Here is a 26,131-nt window from a genome sequence, read left to right as displayed (position 1 = left end):
AACACTGTTATCGGAGCTCCGTCGAGTTCATCATCTAAATCTTATTTTCTTACTATCTTGTTCCTATCTATATAATATAACTTACTAGTTCATCTTAGGAATACTTTACCGTGACGATTATTCAACAGTTTCAATAAGTGAAATGATTTATCACTGGTAAACACCCAGTATTAGCATATAGCCCGCTAGCATCAGCAAACGGGGAAACGCTGCTCCGTGCATTGGAGCTCCGTCGAGTTCATCATCTAAATCCTATTTTCTTACTATCTCGTTCCTATCTATATAATATAACTTACTAGTTTATCTTAGGAATACTTTACCGTGACGATTATTGAACAGTATTAATAAGTAAAACGATCTATCACTAGTAAACACCTAGTGTTAGCATATAGCCCGCTAGCATCAACAAACGTGCCGGTTGAAGTTAGCACTTGCTCACTGTCTGTTTACTGAAAATCTGCCTTCCTTTTCGATCTACTGGCGGACTCATCCGATGTATGTTTTTCAGACCTTTCCTCACCAGAGCGGGAAGCTGTGGAGGAGTTGTGGCCCGGCATTCGTACCAGGCGGTACAGCGTGCCTCACATCACCCTGGCTCCAGACACCCGGAGACGACCGAGGCACGCAATGAGCGAGCACCCATCTCGATGCAGCTTCACGGACCGCGTTCGGGCGAACGGAGACGCCATCGCCCAGCATGAAAACGGTAAGAATCCGCTTGTTATTGTAACCTGCACTACTTGCCACATGTACAGTTTAGCTTCTTCCGTCAGCATAGAGGGGTTTACATGTGCTAAGTGTATTGAAGTAGTAAGGCTGACGGAGAAGGTTGCAGAACTAGAAGCACGCATCCGAACGCTAGTTGAGGACAGTAAGACCGCTAATGTTAATGTTACAAACACTGTTTCGGGTGCGCCTAGTGTTAAGCGTAATACACATGGCTCGGTTCCGACTTCAGAGTCAAGGCGGCTGACTAACTGGGTGACTGTCAGGCGGCCTAGTCACATTCAGCATCCAAATCACATTCCTGTTTTAATATCAAACAGATTTTCTCCACTCAGCAATACACCGGCTGAGACATCTGTTAAAGGTGCCCTGGTTATTGGAGATTCTATACTCAGGAACGTTGGCATTGAGGCACCAGCCACCATAGTCGATTGTATACCGGGAGCCAGAGCGTCTGACATTAGATCCAAACTTAAAGTGCTGGCTAATGCTAACCGTAAGTTTTCTAAGATTGTTATTCACGCCGGCACGAATGACACGAGACTCCGCCAGTCGGAGATCACCAAAGATACTATTAAAGAGGTGTGTGAAATTGCAAAAACAATGTCAGACAATGTAATTTGCTCTGGTCCCCTCCCCGCCTACCGGGGGGATGAAACTTAGAGTAGATTAGTGTCTCTTCATGGCTGGATGTCAAAGTGGTGCCCTCAGCATAACGTAGGGTTTATAGACAATTGGAAGCATTTCCGGGGAAGACCTGACCTGCTAAAGAGAGATGGCCTCCATCCGACTCCGGAAGGAAGTGCTATACTCTCTAGAAATCTGACCAATAGTCTTACTTTTGATATTGTCTGACTATCCAGGGCCCAGGTCAGGAAACAGACAGATCGGCTTACCCATCAGTCTGTTAGCTGCCTTGACATGTCAAGATCACATATATCCCAGCACATAGAGCCTTTTTTAACAGAGTACCAACACATCTCGACTGTGTCTGTTCCTCGAACAAATAACTACAGAGCACCGTTTACCTCGTCTCGTACAAATCTTATTAACATAAAACTAGAACACAATACATTAACAGATGAAACTCAAATGTTAAAATTCGGCCTTCTTAACATTAGATCACTTACCAACAAAGAACCAATTATCAATGAAATAATTACTGACCAAAACTTAGATGCACTCTGTTTAACAGAAACCTGGCTTAAAGCAGACGATTACACCAGTTTAAACGAATCCACCCCACAAGACTATTATTATAAACATGTTCCTCGTCTAAAAGGGAGAGGGGGTGGTGTAGCTACAATATACAATAAAATATTCAAAGTAAACCAGATTTTCTTAAAGAAATAGCAGACTTCCTATCTGAGCTTACAGTCACTGTAGATAAAGCTCTTATCGTTGGTGATTTTAATATCCATGTGGATAATCCAAAAGATGCATTAGGACGTGCGTTTATGGATGTTCTAAATTCTCTAGGCATTAAACAAAACGTGTCAGGGCCCACGCATACTCGTAATCACACACTAGACTTAATTCTGTCACTCGGACTCAATATTAATGACATCGAAATATCACCCGAGAGCGATGCAGTTTCAGACCATTTATTTCTGTCATACACAATACTTCTAGATAGGACCGCTCAGTCTACAACATGCTACAGATTAGCCAGAACAATAATTTCCACCACTAAAGATAGCTTTAGTAGCACTCTTCCAGACCTGTCTCAAATGAAACATGTAGCAGATAACTGTGAAGATCTAGATATTATAATAGAAAACCTGAACAACGTCTGCTCTAGCACGTTGGATGCCGTTGCTCCCATTCGAAAAAAGAGAATAAAACAAACACGGCCAGCTCCATGGTATGACCATCATACTTCAGCCCTTAAAAAAGTAGCTAGAAAAATGGAAAGAAACTACCGAAGCACAAAGTTAGAGGTATGGCGTTCAGCATGGAAAGAGAGTGTTAAACACTACACACAGGCTATTAAAACTGCCAGATCTACCCATCTCAGTACGCTTATTAAAGAAAATCATAACAACCCTCGTTTCCTATTTAGCACAGTTGCGAAACTGACTAGAAACAAAGAACAAACAAAAACCAATAGTAAACTCCAACACAATAGTAACGATTTCATTAACTTCTTTTCTAACAAAATTATGTTTATTAGGGAAAATATAGAAACTACGCAAGCAGCCACCACTCTACCCAATAGTACATTTTCCACTAGATTACCAAACGAACATCTTGAGTCATTTAATCCTACTACAATAGAAGAGCTCTCTAAACTAGTAACGTCATCCAAATCATCGCCCTGTATACTAGACCCCGTTCCCACAAAATTACTAAAAGAGGTATTTCATGTAGTGTCAGACACGGTACTTAATATCTTTAACTCATCTCTAGAATTAGGATACATTCCAACAGCTTTCAAACTAGCAGTTATTAGACCGCTCATTAAAAAACCAAACCTTGACCAGGGAGATCTTAATAACTTTAGACCAATCTCAAATCTACCTTTTCTTTCTAAAATATTAGAAAAAGTAGTGGCAAGCCAGCTACGCACATTCCTAGAAAATAATAATACATATGAAAAGTTCCAATCAGGATTCAGGCCCCACCATAGCACAGAGACAGCGCTGCTTAGAGTTACAAATTACCTCCTACTAACATCCGATCGTGGTGAAATCTCAATCCTTATATTACTAGACCTTAGTGCAGCCTTTGACACAATAGATCACACAATCTTACTCAATAGACAAGAAAACTATGTTGGTATCAGTGGTCAGGCGTTAGCCTGGTTCAGATCGTATCTAACCAATCGATATCACTTTGTTTATGTAAATGAGGAAGAGTCATATCACTCCCCCGTTAAATACGGCGTACCTCAGGGATCAGTTCTAGGCCCTATCCTATTCTCGTTATATATGTTACCTTTAGGAGACATTATCAGGAAACATAACATAAGTTTTCACTGCTATGCGGATGATACCCAGCTTTACATCTCGTCGCATCCTAGCGAAACCCACCAGTTTTCTAAGCTAACAGACTGCATTAGTGATATTAGGGACTGGATGGCACATAACTTTCTTATGCTAAACTCCAATAAGACAGAGATACTTATTATTGAACCGAATCGCTACAAACATAATATGTCAGATTACAAGTCGCCGATAGATGGCTGCACGGTGGTGCCATCTTCCATGGTTAAGAATTTAGGCGTAATGTTCGACAGCAATCTATCTTTCGATAGTCATATCGCCAACGTCTGCCGCACAGCATTCTTCCATCTTAGAAATATCTCAAAAATACGCCATATGCTGTCTGCATCAGACACAGAAAAGCTTATCCATGCTTTTATGACCTCTAGAATAGACTATTGTAACTCGTTACTCGGGGGATGCCATGCAAATCAGGTAAACAAGCTACAGCTGGTTCAAAACGCTGGTTCGAGTGCTTACTCGATCTAAAAAGTATGACCACATCAGTCCAATTCTGGCATCTTTACACTGGCTACCAGTTAAATATCGCATACAATTTAAATTATTACTAATCACCTTAAAGCCTTAAATGGCCTAGCGCCCTCGTATATTAAAGAACTACTATCAGAATACAATCCATCACGTAAACTGCGCTCACAAAATTCTGGTCACTTAATTATCCCTAGAATATCAAAAGTGTCTAAAGGTGGTAGATCCTTTTCCTACTTAGCCCCTAAGCTCTGGAATGATTTACCAAATAATGTTCGAGTATTAGACACAGTCGATCAATTTAAATCTAAACTTAAGACATTCTTCTTTAACAAAGCATTCACATAAAATGTCCAGTAAATGCACTTTTCTCGCAGTAGTTAGTTTGTCTAGAACAAAGCACTCACATACCTCATATGGGTAATATACTATTGCCGCAATAGTTAGCCTGTCTGGAACCGAGCTGACTTGAACCACTATAATGTTTGACACTTGCATTACATGCGAACGGCCCCTACGCTAATAGAATTCTGTTTTCCTCTCCCTGTCTCGTCCTCAACCACGAGGACAATGAGACAAACAGACCCAGTTCCTGTTGCTGTGAAGATCATCGCACCACTGATCCACTGGCTGTCCTTCAACGTGATGACCAGCTGATGCCCGACCAACGACCACCGGCTAAACCAGTTTAATTCGCTTACCCGCCTCCTATCCCTACCGTATATATATATATATATATATATATATATATATATATATATATTAGGGCTGTCAATAGATTAAAATATTTAATCGCAATTAATCGCATGATTTCATGAGTTAACTCGCGATTAATCGCAAATTAATCGCACATTTTTATCTGTTCTAAATTTACCTAAATGTAACACTTTTTAAGTTTTTAATGCTCTAATCAGCATGGATTTGGATAATATATATGATATATGCAAATGTATGTCTACAACAGCCTGTTTACATTTTCAACAGAACCATGAGCCATAGTTTTATAAATGTTTTTGCCTTTAGAAGACCTTGTTCTTTATCCATTTCTGTTTGCTGCTGCATCATTTGTGACCTGTGCTGGCAAATTGAGTTGGGATGAACAAATGTTCAAAAATGTGTCATTTATATTTTAACATTCTCTATTAAAAAACTTCAAAACAATTGGAACAATTGTTGGAATCTGACAAAGCATGACAGAAATACCTGTTAATGCAGAGCAAAAACAATATCAATACATATATGTTTTTCTTTTATTGTTTAATTTTGACATTGAGACAGACCACTTTAAGACTGTAGGATAATGCAAGGGTTTAATATAATGACACAACAGATACTTTTTCCTTAACAGTTAACCAAACAATCACTTCAGATATAACAGATTATAGGTCATACCTGCGTGAATTCTTGTCAAAACAGATATTTTTAAACCTGTAATTTTGTGTTAGATGTCTATATATATCGAGCCCAGTCTCCTGAAGATGCGTATAAATAGCACGAAGTCTCACGCACTCGCGCGTTTGTGTGCATGCGCTTCAGATGTCTGCGTCAGACATCGCTTTTGAGCCTTGTCACTCTTAATAACTCTTTTAACATCAATCAGATCCCGAACTTTATCTCTCTTAATAATTATTTTAACATCAAGAAAGTCCTGCGGTCTATTTTCTATAATTTCTGAATGCTTTTTAAAACGAAACTAAAAAGTGAAAGAAGACGCATCTTCGCTTTATATGGATTTGGGACAGTACACCTCACAGAAAACATGCAGATAAAGATCATGTTAGATGTTTAATGACCATTAAGAGCATTGGATTCGCTAGACGAGAGCTTAATGTTCTTATTTTTATGAAAAGCTCCGACTCATCTAGACAGGGGCAGTCACTTGCTGCGTCTCAATTCATCCAGCTGTGGGTCAAACAGAAATTACGTGTTGCGTTAATAAAATTAGTGCCGTTAAAATGAATTTGCGTTAACGCGTTATTAACGCGTTTATTTTGACAGCCCTAATATATATATATTAATTCCTCCCAAGGGTTTTTGTCCTTCTAGGAGTTTTTCCCATTGGGTTTTTTCCTAGGGGGGTTTTTCGTCCCAGGGAGAATCAGCCAACTTTGGCTTAACTTAGCACTTTACAGTATACGTTACATTATTAATATGCTCGCTTGTACGGTTTAACCGCTATCTCTACTTCTTATATTATCTATTGATTTTCTGTGTTCTCCTCTACATCTTCTCATGTAAAGCTGCTTTGCAACAATTAACACTTGTGAAAAGCGCTATAATAAATAAAATTTAATTGATTTGAATGATACCCAGCTTTACTTTACATCTCTTCACATCCTAGCGAAACCCACCAGTTTTCTAAGCTAACAGACTGCATTAGTGATATTAGGAACTGAATGGCACATAACTTTCTTATGTTAAACTCCAATAAGACAGAGATACTAATTATTGAACCAAATCGCTCCAAACATAATATGTCAGATTACAAGTTGCCCATAGATGGCTGCACGGTGGTGCCATCTTCCACGGTTAAGAACTTAGGAGTGATGTTCGACAGCAATCTATCTTTCGAGTCTCCAACGATATCGCCAACGTCTGCCGCACAGCATTCTTCCATCTTTGAAATATCTCAAAAATACGCCGTATGCTGTCTGCATCAGATGCAGAAAAGCTTATCCACGCTTTTATTACCTCTAGAATAGACTCTTGTATCTTGTTACTCGGGGGATGTCACGCAAATCAGGTAAACAAATTACAGCTGGTTCAAAACGCAGCCGCAAGAGTGCTTACTCAATCTAAAAAGTATGACCACATAAGTCCAATTCTGGCATCTTTACATTGGCTACCAGTTAAATATCGCATACAATCCAAACTATTACCAATCACCCACAAAGCCCCAAATGGCCCAGCACCCCCGTATACTAAAGAACTACCATCAGAGTACAATCCATCACGGACACCGCCATAGCAAAATTCTGGCCACCCAACTATCCCCAGAATATCAAAAGTGTCCAAAGGCGGCAGATCCTTCTCCTACCTAGCCCCTAAGCTCCGGAATGATCCACCAAATAAGGTTCGAGAATCAGACACATTCGAACAATTTAAAGCTAAACTAAAGACATTCTTCTTTAACAAAGCACTCACATACCTCATATGGGTAATATACTTATGCAGCAATAGCTAGCCTGTCCGGAACCGAGCTGACCCAAACCACTACAATGTATGACACTTGCATTGTATGTGAACGGCCCCTACGCTAACAGGATTCCGTTTCCCTCTCCCTGTCTCGTCCTCGACCCTGAGGACAACGAGACAAACAGACCCAGTTCCTGCAGCTGTGAAGGTCATCACACCACTGATCTACTGACCGTCCTTCAATGAGATGCCCAGCCGATGCCTGACCAGTGACCACCGGCGGAACCAGTTTAATTCGCTTACCCGTTCACATACCCCGATAGTATTTATAGTATTTATGTATAAAAATATATATGCATCTCTCTGAAGGGTTTTTCCCTCCTAGGAGTTTTTCCCCTGGACTAGCCAGGAGGATTTTTCTCCTAGAGTTTTCATCCCCTGGAGAGTCCGCCACCTTTGGCTTAACTTACTACTCTACTGTATTTGTTACATTATTACTACGCTCGCTTTTCTATGCTTTTTCTACATCTATTAATGTAAAGCTGCTTTGAAACAATTAATAATTGTGAAAAGCGCTAAATAAATAAAATTGAATTGAATCTGTTAGCTTCTGTCAGCTGTATGCAAGCAGCTTGTTTTTACTGCTCGTTTGTGTTGCACATTATTGGTTTTGCACTTATAGCGTAGTTTCGATACGGGTGTTCTTGACGTCATTTAGCCTTTTGTTGTGCTAATTGGAAAGCCGAATTCAGCTGTTTTCAATCAGCTGTTGTTAACACACACATACATTTAAGCAGTGCCTCAGTGCTGGCACGTCAGTGGTAGCGGCAGCCCCTTGGGTGAAGCCCTCCTCATGTGAAGACCTACAAGTGTAAAGACCAGCGACTCTACCTCCTCATTCAACCTTACTTGCCACTCACAGGCCAGGAAACCAGCTTCATCTCATCTTCACCCGCAGCTGCACTACGGACAATATTAAGGTTGTACCTCTCCATCTATCTGACCACTTTCATAACTTTTGACATGCACCTACCTACATCCTACACAACCATACACTCTTTAGTACATTTCAGGCTTAACCTTTGCTCTCTATCCCCCTGTACACTCACTGCTGAGTTGGCATCCTCTCTTCCATCTCACTTCCTGTCTTTAGATGCAGATGCTGCAACTGACACTTTATGCTCTGCATTAACATCATGTTCAGATACTCTTTGTCCAGTGTCCTCCAGACTAGCTGGACATCCTACGTGAGCAACGTACTATGCTCAGGGCTGCTGAAAGAAAATGGCACAAAACTAACAACCCCGCCGACCTTTGTTACTACCAGTCACTTCTGTCCTATTTTTCAGCTAGCGTCACCACCGTTAAGACATCATACTTTACTAATGCTCCCAAAACTAAGCAGCTATTCAAAACTTTCAGGCAATTTTGGATAAAAAACAACTCTCTTTCTTTCTCAATAGGTATTGTTTGGAATTGAAAACTTGTAACTTTGTATAAGCACTTCTTGTATTATTGACTCCCAATGACAAATTGCCTGATTGTTTTCTTATATTTGTAAGTCGTTTTGGATAAAAGCATCTCCTAAATGCCTAAATGTAAACCTAGAATGCACATTAAAGATATCATGGTAACAACACAAATAGGCCCTACGAATGCTAGAGATGTAGAGAAGGATAATATTTACCTGGTAGAGCTGCAACACCAGTAGGATGGAGGCCCAGGCTGAATTGAAGAAAACAATAAAGAAGACGTAGAGCACCCAGGCAGAGCAACTCATCAGCGCAGTTATTGTCCCCCATGCACCCTCCTCTGCATAATGCAGAGGGCAGTGTTTGGACCAGTCTACACAAAACACAAAGATTCAGCATTCTCTAGTCAGTTTTTCTTAATTGCTAAAACACTAAACACCATTCTCTGAGCTAAATTCAGTGGCCTAAACCCATTTTACATAATTTTACTCTTTTGGCAAAACCCTAAACAAGTTTAGGTAGCTAGACACTATTTGCAAAACATCTCGGGTTAGGTTATGTAATCCTGGTTCCCTGAGAAGGGAACGAGATGCTGCGGTCACCATAACAACGCTTTGGGGAAATCCGCTTTGTGACTGATCTGAAGGATGGTCATTGAGACACTGCGGGCACCATGAGCTGAGGTACACTGTTTCACATCGACAGGGGCAGCCCTCAGCATACCAACCCCTTAGGCTAGGATCACCTTTTGCTGAAGCCTTCCTCCCCTGACTGAGGCCTTTTTAATTGATTCCATCGTCATCAGCCAGCTAAATGTTGGAATGGGCAGAAACATATGGGCTGAATAGGGATGCCTCAACGATCTAGACAGCTCGTCATGGAGGTCAGTGAAAAAGGGAAGGCACTAAATAGGAGGCTGCACCATCTGCTTCAGGTATCGTCTGTCCAGCCAGCTCTGTGGGCGAGCGAACGGCTGCTCAGCCGGCCAATCCAGACCAAGCCGAGCCAGTGCATGAGTCACCCTGCTCATTATTTAATAATTAATTTATTTGATACATGTGCTTCAGATCAGTCACGCAGAGGTGCCTATGGCAACGCAGCTCAAGTCCCCTCAAAAAGGAACTCATGCATTTTTTATGCAAAACTCTTTGAATAAAACTTCTGAATAAAACACATTTTACACTGGAATATGCAAAATGATACACTTTGCAAACTGATAAATAAGTTAAACACAACTACAACAAAGTTATCATAGAATAAACAACTCAAAATTATTTACACTTATTTGGTAACACACTATAATAACTGCACACTATAAATCATTAGTTAAGCATTAGTAAATAATAAATGTATATATTGTTTATAAATATTTATAAATATTGTTTCATTTATAAAGTATTGTTTATGTGTGTGTGTATGTGTGTGTGTGTGTGTGTGTGTGTGTGTGTGTGTGTGTGTGTGTGTGTGTGTGTGTGTGTACAGTGCGCATTCCTTCCCAATTCTTTTTTACATTATATAATTTAATGTTTTGTTTAGTGCTGTTGGTAAGTAGATTATTTTTCAAAGGCTTAATCAGAGAAGTGCCAGTACTGCAGTAAGTATTTTTCCACTTCAAGCACTATTTTTATCTTTAGCATACCTGCACTTTTTCTTGCATTCCGCCGTTACTGTGCCTCTCCGATAGCCGTATTTCAAATCGTGGTGGGCGGGGCTAAGATCGGCTGGCACCCAGGCTACCTCTCCGAGTCAAAACATTAGTGAATGGGTGATTCATAGCAGGCTTGTGCACAATTCAGAATTGAATTGAGAATGACTCCTAAATTCCAATTCAATTCTTGAATTTGAATTGAATTTGAATTGATGTCAAAAACAGGATCTAGAATCACAATTCGAATTTGAATTAAAGGAAGCAGAATTGCAATTCAATAGAAATTCAAAGAAATTCACACCATATGATAAAATAAGTAAAGTGTTAAAAATGAAGCGTTCAATATATGTCAGATATGACTGCATTACATAATCTATAAATTATATTAGTTTGAACTACTTGTACAGATTACATTAACAGAAAATGTTTTCCCCCAGCAATTAATGTTCAAAACTTTTTTGATTTTTTTGTAATTGTAATTTTGTGGAACACGATGGAACATGACTTCATTTTCCAGAATGTTTTACTTTAACCAAGTATTTAAAATGGTTTCCAAACAATTTTCCAAAGTAACTTTCCTAACACTGAATGTATGTGAGATTCTTTCTGTTTTGTTTGTGGAACTTCTTTGAATTGCCATGAATTTTAATCCACTTCCTGTCATTCCAATTCCAATTCAAATTCAACTTCCTGTAGGGCCGAGTCAATTCAATTCAAATTCCAATTCATGAATTGAATGGAGGCCAATTCTGAAATTCTGAATTGTGCACAAGCCTGATTCATAGTAATGACATCAACACTACGTCACACAGAGGGGGCACTAAGTGAATTATCTGTTTTATTTATCTTCTCGAAAATCACACGTATGAAAGCTGCGTATAAAAGCTGATTATCAGAAGCTTTTTTTAAATAATTTGAATACTCGGTGATCTTTACAAGTGGACCAAAAGGATGTGTCGGTCAGAACACCCAGATAAAGAAAACACTGTCCACAGGGCTTGACATTACCATCCTTCAACACTTAAGTTGTAGTTTTCTTAAAAGCCATCTAAAATAATAAACAATGCGTGGTGCAACATTACAAAACTACAACTCCAGTTTTGTGCAAAAGGCAAATGAAACTGTCGAGGGGAGAGAGTTTTGCACTCGTGCATAATCATCATCATCTGCTTTTGTACTTTTGCACAAAAATAATGCACTCTCGACAGGTGTCAATACTTTAAATATAGTCTTAAATCACATAAACCATGAAAAAGCTTATAAAATCACGGTTCTCGTCACAGGCGGTTCCTACTGCGCATGTCGGGGTCAGAAAAGTCATTACAGCAGATTGAGTTGCGTATTATTCGGTATCGTCAAAAATGCCTACTTGCGTCGTGGGCTGTGAAAATCGCACCAGGTCTGCCGTTAAGTTTCTGCGAATCATGCAGAATCTCAAAAACAAAAAAATACAACATCTGCGGCTGCAAGCAATTAACGTGCAGACTGGGACAATGCTAATATCAAAGAGGCTTGTGTTTGTAGTGCTCACTTCATTTGAGGTAAGTCATCATTTTTCAGACCTGTTAGATTAAATTATAAAGCCTGGATGGTACAGTTTGTACAGGATGAACAGTTTGACCCCTTGCTGGGCGCGCACCCGATAGTCATTCAATGTTTACAAACCTTAAAGGGATCTTGACTGAGCAGTGTTTACTGCTGTTGTTAATAAATATAGTGTGTTTGTAGGTTTTTTGTGTTAATCTTATTAGTTACAGATAAACCCTAACAATTTTATTCTCTAATATCTATGTCAATTGTGCATAAGTAAGTACCAAAACTTTGTTCCCCACTTCAAGCACTGGGTTTAATTGCACAGAACTTATAATAAAATAATGTATTTTATTAAATGTCATAAAATGATGATATATATTGAGTATATCACTTGCTTTTCAAAACCAGCCTTGCAGTGCCCAGAAATTAAATTTACATGTGTATTCAGAACATGATGTAGCAGCACACTTGATTGCGACGTGCTTACAACTTTTAAAAATCAATTTCATATTATTTTTTAATACTTTAGCCGGCCACGCTTTTTGTCATGAGTGGAGGATGTGTGTGAGGGAACACACCACACACAAGAACATCGACAGGTAAAAGTTGTTATTTGGTGTTTTACTGATGAATACAGTCAGTTCGTAAGAAAATGTTCAAATGGACTATAAGATAACCAATATGAACTCTGAACAATTAATTATTATAAATATAACGGTGTGAAATGGCTGAACAGGGAACTCACTACATTAAAGCAATAAGCATTTAGGCTAAAGCTATACATCACCTCTTATGTTTGATTGAAGTTTGCATTTGCTGTTTTAGTACTGCTTACTTGAAAGCTTCCTTTTTAATTCATAAAGACTTTTCTGTTTGGTTAACAACATTAACCTTAATCATATTAATATGTTGTAAAGGGGAGCTAGAACAATATAAGACTTTCATTAACACATTTTTATAGGATCAAAAACATTGTCTGTCGTCGTTGTTGGCAAATGATCCAGGTAAGTTATTTTATAATTTTATGCGCATGAGTGAATGGTTATGTTTCATGCGTTTATGGTCGTGTATAGTGTGAATGAAAATGATGATTTTTTTTAAAAGTATAGACTGAGGATTGTTTCATTTTAAACTGCAGTTTTAAAACGCAAATGATCTAATGAGTAGGTACTCAGTGTTTTAATAAATGCCTTATTAGCTGTATTCCTATTGTAATTAATGATTAATTCAGATGTTCTAAAACATTTAGTAGTTGTCATTTAACTATATTTGTGAATTCTATTTTGTGAGGACTATTTAAAGCTTTTACAAATGAGATTTAAAGGCTCAGTTATATTCTAAACAGAAAAAAGAAAATTTGTCATGAATAACAATAGGAACAGAGGTAATAATAAAGCAACAAATATTAACAAATTATTTGTGTGTGTTTATAAATCAAGAGCAAAGAATTTATAAACTGCTTACAAATATCAAGTAATGTAGGAACAATGATTAAGAAGATGAATTAATTATTTACTAATGCTTAATGACTTATAGTGTGCAGTTATTAAAAAAGTATTTTTACCAATAGTACACAACATAAACCAGCTCAGAGTGTAGAGGTGGTCGTATGTTTATACCAACAACTAAAGGAAAGAGAAGTGTGAGGAAAAGTATGAGGTGGTAGATTAGGATGAGTATGAGTCATGAGTAAGAGCCTGAGGATGAAGAGAATGAAGAAAGGTAGCGGATGATTAGCAGGACCCCAGAGGAAAAGGAACCAGCCTTGATAGGTGTGGTGTGTTGTCAAGACGGTTTATTCTCTGTTTACTGGCAATGGATAAAGTTGCCTGTGATGTGGATGAAGGCCAGCATAAAGACGGCCAGCAAACCAGCATAAAGACGAGATGCTGAGACGGAATTCATTTCTCATTGACTTTGGTTTTGCAGTTGTACATTTTTGAGTACTGTAATATGCTTTTCATTTACATATTACATAGGATTTTGCAGTTGAACCATTTAATTTTTACAGGATACAAATGCTGCATATAAAGACATTGAGAAATTAATATCATTGCATTACTTAAATATACACTATAATCACTGACCTTACTTTGATTACTATAGAATTTTGTTGTTATGTGTGTTGTAATACACAACAAACATGTATTTTTCTGTAGCCGAATGGCCTGGATGCTGTGTTTTTCATTTGTTGATGTAGTGTCTAATGAATGCTCGGTAGTGTTTTATATATTGACCAGCTGTATGTATCATCTGAAAGCATTGTTTGATGTTGAGCACAGATTAAATTATTTTCAGGTGATTCATTGATTTCGCCAGCTCAGTCTGAGGTTCTGTGAATGTAATTTGAAGATTTGTTTTTATGTTTAAAGAGGTGGTTCAATAGTATTGCATGCATTCTGACTTATTAACACTGTTTAAGAGTTGTTTCCTCATGCTAAACGTAGGCAAAGGGTCAAAAAAGCAGTTGGGCATGTTACAAAGTATTTCTGTGCCGAATGCACTTCGCCAGGGTTCGTATAAGTTTCGAATAAAAAATTTTGATTACGGGTCCAGCTGATGTTTCAGGGGATTCTATACTTATCACTTCTTTTTATGGGCACTTCCCCCGGAAAACCCCACCGACCCGCAATTAGCGGGAGACGCTTGAACTTACAAACATCACGCGACAGCTATGTTTAATTTCAAAACTCAACAATGGCATGAATGAAGAAGTGAGTTTTTGGATGTAAGGAGAAAACCAGTCATATGGAAACAATGGATATAGATTGTTTATCCGGGGTAGCAGCGGAGTTTTGCTTGTGTGTTTGATGTGCTGGATTTCACTGAAAAGTCCCAACCGGGTCATGAGTTGCATGCGGAATGACAGACCTTGTGTTATGTTGAAAATAGGCGCGTGCATATTATATAAATGACACAAACATGTAGTGAATCATAAGTTAAACAGTGTTGTATAGTGTTGCATGACTCATACTCACTCCTCCCACGGTATTAACTTCTCCTTCTTTATTTTTTCGTACGTTATCAGAAGGAATCGGTAAAGCTAATCTTTCTTCTATAAATCTGATTAAACTAAAGACTTTTCAGAGATATAAAGGATGTAATACTACTCTATAGGTACTCCAGATTAACATCAGAAATTCAGAAATTTGTTATATGAGCTTTAAGGTTTTGAAAAAGTGGGCAATAGTTTCAAGAAATGTGTAGCAATTGTAAAGATCTATAATATACTAATATGTGTTTTGGTAACCTACACATGATACTGCCGTAGAACATCCAAATGCAGAGAAAGTTCAGAGCTGCTAGGAAAAGCACAAAGAACGTGTGATTTCTGGCCCCTGAAACAAACCAAGAAACATTGCGGTTTGCAGTAAGGAATTATTGTATATAATAATTGAGCAAAATTGACAGTTTTTGCATGTTACCTATGCAGCCATTGATCCAAATTGAGTGGTGGTCCTGTTTAGCAACACAGGTGTTACAAGAAAAGCAATGACTGGCTCTCATTGGCTTCGTCATCATACAACAAGGTTTTTCAAATAATTTTTTCATGTGTTAATGGCAGATTTATTGACAAATACTTTTTGAATATGCAGTTTGATCAAAACACAGTATCACACATATAAGTGTTTAAATTGCATTAGGATAACAACTTACCATACATGAAGTACAAAATATCCTTGGATCCAGACAGCCTGCCTCTGCCAAAACCACAATATTCTAAAAAGGTAAACAACATGTATGATGATAAAGTCAAATAATGGCAACCATTGCATTGTAATATTCTGATTTATAAATACTATAATTTGGAATAATTTTGAATGGTTAATCATATTTTCTCATTGGAAAGTATTGATAAAACATAAGTTAAAAAAACAATTTTACCCATACTGAACATGCAGACACATACAGAAGAATGCTAACACATTGTGGCCTACACATTCATCAGAATTAGCATTATAAATGTCAATCACAGGCAAATACCTTTTTTTTCTCTTCCTCGGTTGCTTTGACAATCCCTGGGTCTGTCCTGCAGGAGCGAACATAGTAATACAGCAAGCTTGTGAAGTTTAGAGTGAATAGCATCTGAACTGTTGCACTGTGGTCATGTAAATAATACTTCAACGTTAAGGGCATTACGTGAACCATATAATTTCTTTGGGTGGTGAATAAATCTGAATAATGTTTTTATTATTGAAGATATGGATACCCATATAAACAAAAATACAAAATCTGCTTTAAAATACATGCCATTAACATCGTTACTGTTAACAAAAAAGGAAAAAAAATGCAAATTAGGTGCGTTTCCATCAAGTTTGAGCAAATGATGATATTGGTAACCTAACCAACAGTAAATAAAACAAGGCACGGTTAGAAAGCGGAAAAAGGACTGCCTATAGTATGACTGGGCAAGTTATAAATTTACTAGCAGTACAGCTAACTAAATGCAGAATTTTTGATGCAAGTTCATTACAACGACGTCGAGCCCCATATGGAAAAGACAACATCAGCGGATACAGTTAGACGATCAGTCACATGGGTTTAAAGGATTAGTAAATTTTCCTAAAAAAAATCCAGACAATCTACTCACCACCATGCCATCCAAAATGTTAATGTCTTTCTTTGTTCAGTCAAAAAGAAATTATGTTTTTTGAGGAAAACATTCCAGGATTCTTCTCACCTAAACGGACCCCAACGGACCACAACACGCAACGGTCCAAAATCGCAGCTTCAACGGCGTTTCAAAGGACTCCAAACGATCCCAAACGAGGCATAAGGGTCTTGTCATTTTTGACAAGAAAAATAAAAAATATGCACCTTTAAACCACAACTTCTCGTCCATCCCCGGTCCCGCGACGCGCGAGCGCAACCCCACGCAACAACGCAATGCAGTGGAAAGGTCACGTGTTACATATATGAAACGCACATTTGCGGACGATTTTAAAACAATAAACTGACATAAAGACATTAATTAGTATCATTTGACATACAACAACGTCCTCTTTCTCCACACTTGTAAACACTGGGGCATAGTTTCGTATACGTCATCCGTGACCTTTTGGCGTGATGACGTACCACGTGAGGTCGCGCTGGCGAGCCACAGGACCGGAGCTAGACAAGAAGTTGTAGTGCATATTTTTTATTTTTCTTGTCAAAAATGACAATCGTTTCGCTAGATAAGACCATTATGCCTTGTTTGGGATCATTTTGAGTTCTTTGAAACTTTGACACTGCAATTTTTAATTGCCACGTGTTGGGGTCCATCAAAGTCCATCAAAACGAGAAAAATCCTGGAATGTTTCCCCTCAAAAACACAACCTCTTCTCGACCGAACAAAGAAAGACATCAACATCCCGGATGACATGGTGGTGAGCAAACCATCTATATATATCTTTAAGAAAATGGACTAATCCTTTAATGTTTGCAACGTCAGAATTTATTCTGCAAATGCGTTTCCATCTCCCATTATAAGTGAAATTTCTGATTTACTGATGTCCGGGTCGTCAATTGCATGAAAATGTAAAACCATACGTGTGAAGGGATGTAATAAGTATGTGTGTGTTATAAAAGGATATCAGGCAGAAACCATAAGCCCCAGGTGACCACCATCCAAAATACAGAAGCCATGAGACCTGTCGAGGGAATCAAAGATTGTACTGCCATACTCCCCAACTGCCTAAATAAACAAACCACACACACACACACGCACACGCACACGCACACACACACACACACACACAAAAGAGCATTATGACACCTATGATAGTAGAAATAACATCTCTAATTCCATTTTTGGTCCTAGTCCTTTGCTGTGCCTGTAGACATTTAAGGAGTCTCTACAATATTCTGGTCCCTGCTGAAGTAACTAAATAAACCCATTAACACCACTTCTATTTATATTTGATTTCATAATATTTAATTATATTATTTTTAAAGTGACACTTTGTAGTTTTTCAACCTTCATGATATATTTTCAAGACCCTTGTGATGGTACATCGACTTAAAATAGGTTGAATGACATGTCCACCGTAGCCTGACAGGGTCTGTATCGCTTTTACTCGTACTTTAACATGGGGTTTCGGTTAGTAACCCCAGCACATAACAATAACTAAAAAAATCTGCTTTACGGCATACGTCACTTCCTCCACTTCCTCAAATTCGGATGTGAGAGCGCAACTATTTATTTTCATGATGTTTTTGTAATGGCCGAAGCAGCAACTAAGAAAAAGGAACCAAGGTTTTGTCGGAGGAGACCAGAAAGAGAAATGTGAGCGTGACAAAATAAAAGGAAGGACGAGGATCAATATTGGGCCTGGCGTGAACTAAAGGAGCAGGAAGGGGTTCCTGACCGATGCTGACTTGGCCGTCATGCTTTTAGACTAGTAAGTAATGTTATATTGCTTGCATATATAAGTCCTGTCTGGTGTCCGAACACACCCGGTTTGGATTCCTCTTTAAGGCAATATTTTTTATATAAACTTAAACCAAGCGACCACAGTTACAACTGGCTTGTAAACATGAGCTATGCGATCTTTTGGCGTTTGAAAAATAAAGCCCATTATATTCATATGACATGCTGGAAGGCACAGGCGGACTTTGTGTGTTATATTTTTTCCTCTCTCTCTCTCTCTCTCTCTCTCTCTCTCTCTCTTTTGAAGGTGATTGTATATTTAATCTAACTCAGGGGTTTTCAAACCTGTCCCGAAGGACCACCAGCACTGCACAACCTGCACGTCTCCCTCATTAGACACACCTGGTTTAAATCTTTAGCTGATTAGTAGAGACTGCAAGACCTGAACTGGTGGGTGTGTAAGGTAACTGAATGAGGTGTGTCACAAAAGGGAAACATGCTAAATGTGCAGCACTAGTGGACCTCCAGGACAGGCCCGAAAACCCCCGATCTAACTTCTTGAAACAAAAACCTTAAGAGTTGTCTTCTTATCCTCTGCGACAGCGTTGCGTGTGTGCCTTTAAAACTGAAATACCTAAATGCATGCATGTATTTTTAATTTAGAGAATATGTATTTTTTTAGTTTCAATGCCAAACAATCCTCAGAAACATTAGCATACTTATACTGTACCATAAAACAAACAGATATATTTATTTTACATCTGTATAAACCCACCGGTCTTAGGTTGAAAAGCCTTAATTTAACTCATTTTTTTTTACTTAATAATGCTTGTACCTTATACTCTCTGTACTGTCAAATAATGCCAAAATCATTTATAAATCATGAAATTGTCTTTGGAATATATTTGTAATGAAAACAGTCATTTAGCAAAGAAAGTGCTAGATTTTTTAAGTATTAAAGTACCTTGTACAGTTTGAAGTTCTAAAACATATGCATTATGTTTTTGAAAAGTCCTTCCTTACTTTTTTCATCAACCGGATCAACATCACCAGTTTGAGGACAGTTGCTACTCTCATTTCTAGACATTTGTGTGTGAGTCTAGCCACAACATTTAAAGAAACCGTTTCTAAACTAGAACCCACTACTGTTCATTGTGTTCATTGCGGCTTAAGGCAGAAACTGATTCCTGGTCGTTTCATATAGTACAAGGTACAACCAGACTTTTTTTGGTCTGCTGAGAAAAGCCATGCCCACGGAAACAGCAGAATGTTTAAGTTCCCAAAGAACGTGTAATGTCTGTCTACGCTCTGCCTGTGTAACTGTCCGCGTTTTGCTGCTTTCCGCATGTCTTCTATTTAAACTAGACACACGCAACTGCGGCATCCCACCTGAAAGAGTGTTAAAAATATGTATTTCATATGTTATAATAATTCATTATGCAGGCAGGATAGGACACCTTTGTGGGCCGTGTTTGGCCTGCGGGCCATTTGTTTGACACTCAAAACACTGGCATATTTCATAATGAATATGTATAAGCAGCATGCACTCAAAAAAACGATTCCTGGCAATATTTACTTTTAAGTATTTGGATCATTTAGATTTTATTTAAATACTCGTTTTTTAAAATGTATGTAATCTGATTTATTGAAATATATATAAATCTGTTCAATTTAAAAAATATTAGATTTAATCAGTTAAAATGTATGAATATGGATTAAATAAAGCTAGCCGTGAAACAAACCGGATAAATTCTATGAGATTGGTTTACATACATATTTCAGGAAACTGACTTTAGTAGAAGCGGAAATTACGCCTATTCACACTCCAGTCAGGAGGTGGCGCCAAAATCAAAAACAGCCGCTATAGCACATGGACTTCGCCATTTTGCATTGAATCGTCTGGATCGTCATCTCATTAGTCTAAGACCGCCAAATTGTGGGTGAGTAAAGTTAACAAGTTTGATGTGATTATCTAAAATATAATTGTCTGTTGTTTAATTACATGTGTGACGCGTTGCATGTTTCAGAGTAAAATACACCTCACTACACAGTCAGACATCAACAGACGGTCTGTTGGAGTGTAAATAAATACCATGTCAGTGTCGTTTGCTTTTATTGGTTATTTTTTGTGGTCTAATGTTTGAAACCTAAGAAATAAATAAAGTCATAGGCTACTGTAGGTTAATCAGAATAAAATAATCATATAATCTCTGTGACTTTATTAACAAAAGAATGTTACAATTATACTATGTTGTTGAGTGCATTGTGTGTGTCTAATTAAAACGTTTTTTTTTTTTTACAGATACAGCATCATTTCATCGTCAATATGGTGGGACAACCTGCTAGACAGGGTATGTAAGTTATGCTACAAAGATATTGATTTCTGTTATGCAAAGCTGTATTTTTATCATTTCAGTGTCACATGATAATTTGGAAATCATTTTAATATGATGATTTATTGTCATTATTGGAAACAGGTGTTTTTTTTTCTCAAATAATGCAGGTATGATAAGCATAAGAGACATTTCACCGGTAGTGTACACACATGCTGGGACACAATATTTCTGAAACAGAAAAATACATACTCTTCATCTCACAAAATCTTTATCTGTCACTATAAAAACTATTATCTACATAAAAAAATTGTTAAAGAAAATCATTAAATCATGTGGGTTTTCTTTGTCTTGTTGTTGTAGTTTAAGAATGAAGACATCTGTATCTACCTCAAAGAAGGCATGGAGAGACAAATTAAAGAATATGTGGTAAGTGTATGTCAACCTAATCTATTTTTATATTTATCTATTTATACATGTCGTGTGTGTACGTGCATGTATGTGTACGTGCATGTGTGTGTACGTGCATGTGTGTGTACGTGCATGTGTGTGTACGTGCATGTGTGTGTACGTGCATGTATTTAAATATCTTCTGGATGTTTAAACAAGGTGATTATCTGTTTTCAGGTCTTTTGATGGTTTTGTGACTAATGTTCTATTATTTTACCCGTTTGAATCAGTCTATATATTTTAAATATCAGAGTTTGTAAAACAATTTGCCTGCACATTTTTGAAAATTTCACTGTGACTGCTTTTGGGACTGATTTTTTGTTGTTGTTGTTGTTCTCCAGAATTGTGAAATTGGTGAGTTGGGGATTGCACAGACAGTGGAAGTTCTGCAAAACCGACTTGCTGTCACACATGGGTGTGAAATTGTTTTTTGGACTCATTTATGCACTTAAACTGAACTACCTGAAGAACCTCAAGTTCACCTTTGACGCGTTTCAAAAAATCCTAATGGAACTGGACTGGATACAACCAAGCAATCACTGAAAGATGCTTCAGTGAATACCTGACAGACACGCTGATACATCCTCCTCAAAGTGGGTAAATTTTTGTACATTTATAAGTGATTTTTTTAACATTTAAAGGAATATGACACTTTCATTGAACAAAAATCCTGATGGTTTACTGTCTGTCATCCAAGATGTTGTCTTTTTTGTTCAGTCGAGAAGAAATTACGTTTTTTTTTTTTTTTTTTGGGAAAGGCATTCCAGGTTTTTTCTTAATTTAATGGACCTTATTGGACAACAACAGTTCAGTTTCAATGCAGTTTAAAATTGCAGTTTCCAAGCAGCTTTAAAGGGCTCTACATGATCCCAACCGAGGCACAAGGGTCCTACCCATCCAAAAGAATATCACTTTCGGCAAGAAAACTTTTAAAACACAAGTTCTTGTCTTGCATTATCCATGTGACACACCAGTGCGACATTGCGTACTAAGTAATAACCTCGAATGGTTACACATCACAAATGTGAAATGCACATTTGTGGACCATTTTAAATAATAAACGGACCCAAACACATTTATTAGTATCATTCCACATACAACACCATCTGAACGCTCCTCTTTCTCCTCACTTGTAAAAACTGGAGCGGTAGTTTTAATTATCTCATGCTAGCGTGTCACACAGCTAATGCAAAACGTTGTGATTTGAAAGTCCTCTTTTATTTTTATTTTTGAAAATGACAGTCGTTTGGCTAGATGGGACCCTTGTGCCTTATTTGGGATAATTTAGAGCCCTTTTAGATCTGCATTGAAACTGTAAACTTGAGGTCGAATGGAGTCTTGGATTGAGAGAAGTCCTGGAATGTTTAACTCAAACTTTATTTCTTCTTGACTGAACAAAGTAAAACATAAACATATGGTGTGAGAAAATTATCAGGATTTTTGTTTTATTAAATTGGAATATTCCTTTAACAATTTGAAAAGTTGATGTCTAACATGTAACTAAAGATGCATGAAAATTGTTAATGGCACACAGCCACTCAAAACACTAAGCCATGTGCCATTTTTTTCATTCTAAATTATTATTACATCATGTCACAGATTTCTGAAAATGTTAAAGTAATGTTGTTGTCCCTGATTTATTTTCTGCAGCCTGTTAAAATGTCTGCTCTTATTTGTGGAATAAGGGTTGATTGTGGCTGAAATGTCTGAAACACACTTATTTATTTATTTTTGCACACAATACGAGGTGTATAAGCCATAGTATCATGCTAGTTGCTAGCTGCTCTTTTTTGCTGCCTTATGAGTAATGCCTTGAAGTAATAAATAAATTGATAAAATGTAAAACCAAGTGGTCTGGCTATTCTTTTTTTTTTGTGTTATTTTGTTATAGCATATTGTGATTTAGGAGAGTGAATGGGGAGGAATATATACAAATGTATAAATGGTATATTAGTAAGATACCTAAATGTAATGCATTTTAAGTGAATTGGGGTTATTAATAAAGAATACATAATCCATTTTTTTATGCATTTAAAACACATTGGATTAAGTAAAACTATTACATACATTTTACTGGTTTCATTTACATATATCTAAAAAATATCTATCATATAAAGTTTATTTGTTTTTTTTAGATTAAAAGTATGTAATTCAAATGGATGGAAAAACTACATGTAATCAAAATACATAAATCTTATGAATTAGGCCTAAATATTTTTTTGAGTGTGTTAGTATTTGATGCTTTAATATTTACTGTATTAAATCACATCAAACTTCTTGTAAAATAATCACACATACATGCACATATTGACAGAATATGTATATTGTTTGCGAAGTGTCAAACTGCACCTTGAAGTGAGATTGATCATAGCCATAATGCAGGCAAGCAGCACCCCCTTCAATAACCAAGACTCTGTTCTCATGTCTAATATGGCACCAAAGGCTCCAACCACAAAAACACTAAATATACAGTGTAGATAAACCTGAAACATAAAAACACAAAATCACAACAAAATACACAAATCACACACAAGTCTTTTTAACTTAATAGAAGTCTGAAATGAGGCTTTCACCAAAGTAATGTGGCTTTAAAAAGTAGAATTGCTTTTATAAGAGTTTATCTGGAAGATCTTTACAACACAGTTTTCAAATAAAAACATAACAATCAAGGCACTGCATGCGCCTTGCCTTTTTGTAAATAAAATAATATTGTAGCTTTTTTTGAAGATTCTGTGAGATGCTGCCCTGTGGTCATTCATAAGTTTCCTACAAAAGGAAATATCATGTGGGTGGTTGGCTGGGCATTTGTTGCTAAGGTGTTATGAGTGAGCTGTTTTTGTGTAAACTAATTATGGTCCCACTTTATAGTTTAGGTTCCATTAATGTCCCTCTGAGCTCAGTTAAACAGTCTGATACAGTCATAAGCTTCTGTGCCACCTGTGCAGTGCTAAAAATTGCCTTATTTTCACAATTGAGCCCTGCATCTGCACTCTAAAGTCTGTGTGTGGGTCTCTTTGTGTGTGTGGGTCTCTCTGTGTGTGTGGGGGTCTCTCTCTCTCTCTGTGTGTGTGTGCCTGGTAATTATCACGTTGTGGGGACCAATTGTCCCCACAAAGATAGGAATACCAGTAAATTTGTTTTAGTTTTTTTTTTTTTGGCTCGCGATCTACTCGTTTTTCACATTTTTTTTAACAAAAACTAGTAATAAATACAAATTTGCAGGTCGCACATGCACGAGAACAAATGCAGGTGCTGTCTCATTTGGATGCAGTCTGGACCCATAAGATAAATTGACAACATATTAGCAACATGTGAAACATTTCAAGTACATTAAACATTTTATGCTTAAATTAATAGATTTTCTTTTGTAAACAAACACATTTAATAACATCAAAAACAGCTGAGAGGGACCCAGACCTGTCAGAAAGTTACAGAAGTACAAATGAAGAGAGAGCTGAGCAATGGTTGAAGTACAGAAGGGAAGGCGTCAAGCAGACAAACACCAGTAAAGCTGTTAATGGGCTATGCTAGATAATTACTAAAACTTAAGTTACAGTTTTCTTGCATTTATCTGTTGATATATTTAGTTGTGTGTTAGAAGGGATACATTTATAAAGCCATTTTATTATTATCATCATTTGTGGATTTATAATTTACGTTTGCTTTTTCATGGTGTGTTTAATTTAATGTCGGTTTTAAAAAGTATTTCAGGATTTATGTGTGTAATGTGACTTGTATATGATGTAATGTGACTTGTAGATAAAGTTGATAAAGTTAACTTAAAATTGAATGTAAGAGCGTTTTTTGGCACTTAATTAGTTTTTGTTGAAATGTTTGTTTGTAGCCAGTCTACTGAGGTAATCAGATCAGCTTCTTCTCTCATTTCAGTGTCTCATTCCATCTTCTTATGATAATGTAAGAAAACAGTATTCAGAAATCTTGCTTCTAATAGAGTTAATGTTCCTCCATTTTTATATGTAAATAGTTATGAGAAATATTAGGTAGACCTTACCAATTTTTTAAGTTTGTCATAGTTGTTAAATTTAGGTAGTCTTTACTTAAATATATAGGATAGAATCAAAGTGAGTACAAATTGTTACAACAACTGTATCAAGTAGATTCTATATGTTGTTTTTTACAGTGTACATACATAATTGATGGGTAAATATCACTGATATGTACACACACACACACACACACACACACACACACACACACACACACAGGGGTGGAACAGTTCACATTTCTCACGGTTCGGTTCGTTGTGACGGTTTCAATATGGTTCACAAGCAATGTTCAGACAAACTTTCTACAGCCAAATCAACAAAACATTATTCAATTTAGTGACAAACTAATAATCTGCTGTCACTTTAAGTTCAGAGTCGTATAATAAGACAGTTACGACACTCACATAGACGTCCGTTGTAAGAATGGAATGCGGAAGTAACAGCGTGTCATGTAGTGACCCATAGTTCCAAACGCAGCACTGAAACACATTCATTTCAATGACACCTGCAGGTAAACGATGAAATGACTGTTTCTCCCTACATTTTCGGACATTTCATGAATATAGTCAACAGTGATATATTATGAACTCTGCTGTAGGTAATGATTATCGGTAATAATAACTAGTAAAAAAAAATATTTTAATGAGTTGAGTATGTGTGAATAATATAGATTTAATGGTTTAATATTTTATTACTGGTGGCCATCTACTTTAATATATACTTATCATATCTTTTTTAATCTATTACGAGTAACACTAGGAGGCAACAGCGAGAAGCTAAATGCCTTATAAGAAAGTCACACTGCTTCACAATGCTGCTATGTGTTTCATTGTGTTTGGTAGGTAATACGAGTGATGTATCCTCGAAAATCATGTATAATTATATTAACATTTAATGTGTACTATAAATATAATTAAATATGAAATCAGAAAAAATCCAAAGTGCTCAGAAATAGCTGAAGAAATTAGCTTGGGAAAAAATTAGTGAGGTGCTCTTTGGTAT

At 37.1% G+C, this 26,131-nt stretch overlaps 1 protein-coding gene and 1 long non-coding RNA gene across 5 annotated transcripts in view; one reads left to right on the top strand and one right to left on the bottom strand.

The window, feature by feature from the left end:
• Positions 1-26,131, bottom strand: part of zdhhc13 (zDHHC palmitoyltransferase 13) — a 191,333-nt gene that overhangs the window by 13,950 nt on the left and 151,252 nt on the right. For 3 of the 4 annotated variants that reach the window (XM_073859806.1, XM_073859805.1, XM_073859807.1), the window contains 7 exons: positions 23,472-23,605; positions 17,559-17,664; positions 15,972-16,091; positions 15,651-15,707; positions 15,413-15,512; positions 15,242-15,325; positions 9,022-9,179 (listed from right to left, as the gene is read on the bottom strand). In XM_073859806.1, coding sequence (XP_073715907.1) covers positions 9,022-9,179; positions 15,242-15,325; positions 15,413-15,512; positions 15,651-15,707; positions 15,972-16,091; positions 17,559-17,664; positions 23,472-23,605 — 759 coding nt within the window. The remainder of the gene's footprint in view (positions 1-9,021; positions 9,180-15,241; positions 15,326-15,412; positions 15,513-15,650; positions 15,708-15,971; positions 16,092-17,558; positions 17,665-23,471; positions 23,606-26,131) is intronic. The other variant, XM_073859808.1, reaches the window with a different exon arrangement.
• Positions 18,962-21,841, top strand: LOC129419434 (uncharacterized). The gene is made up of 3 exons (XR_012360349.1): positions 18,962-20,690; positions 21,036-21,101; positions 21,464-21,841. It is a non-coding gene; the product is annotated as an uncharacterized lncRNA (long non-coding RNA).

Source organism: Misgurnus anguillicaudatus, chromosome 21, assembly GCF_027580225.2.
Source record: "Misgurnus anguillicaudatus chromosome 21, ASM2758022v2, whole genome shotgun sequence".
In the NCBI taxonomy this organism is placed as follows: Eukaryota; Metazoa; Chordata; class Actinopteri; order Cypriniformes; family Cobitidae; genus Misgurnus; species Misgurnus anguillicaudatus.
This window is presented reverse-complemented; position numbering and strand designations above follow the sequence as displayed.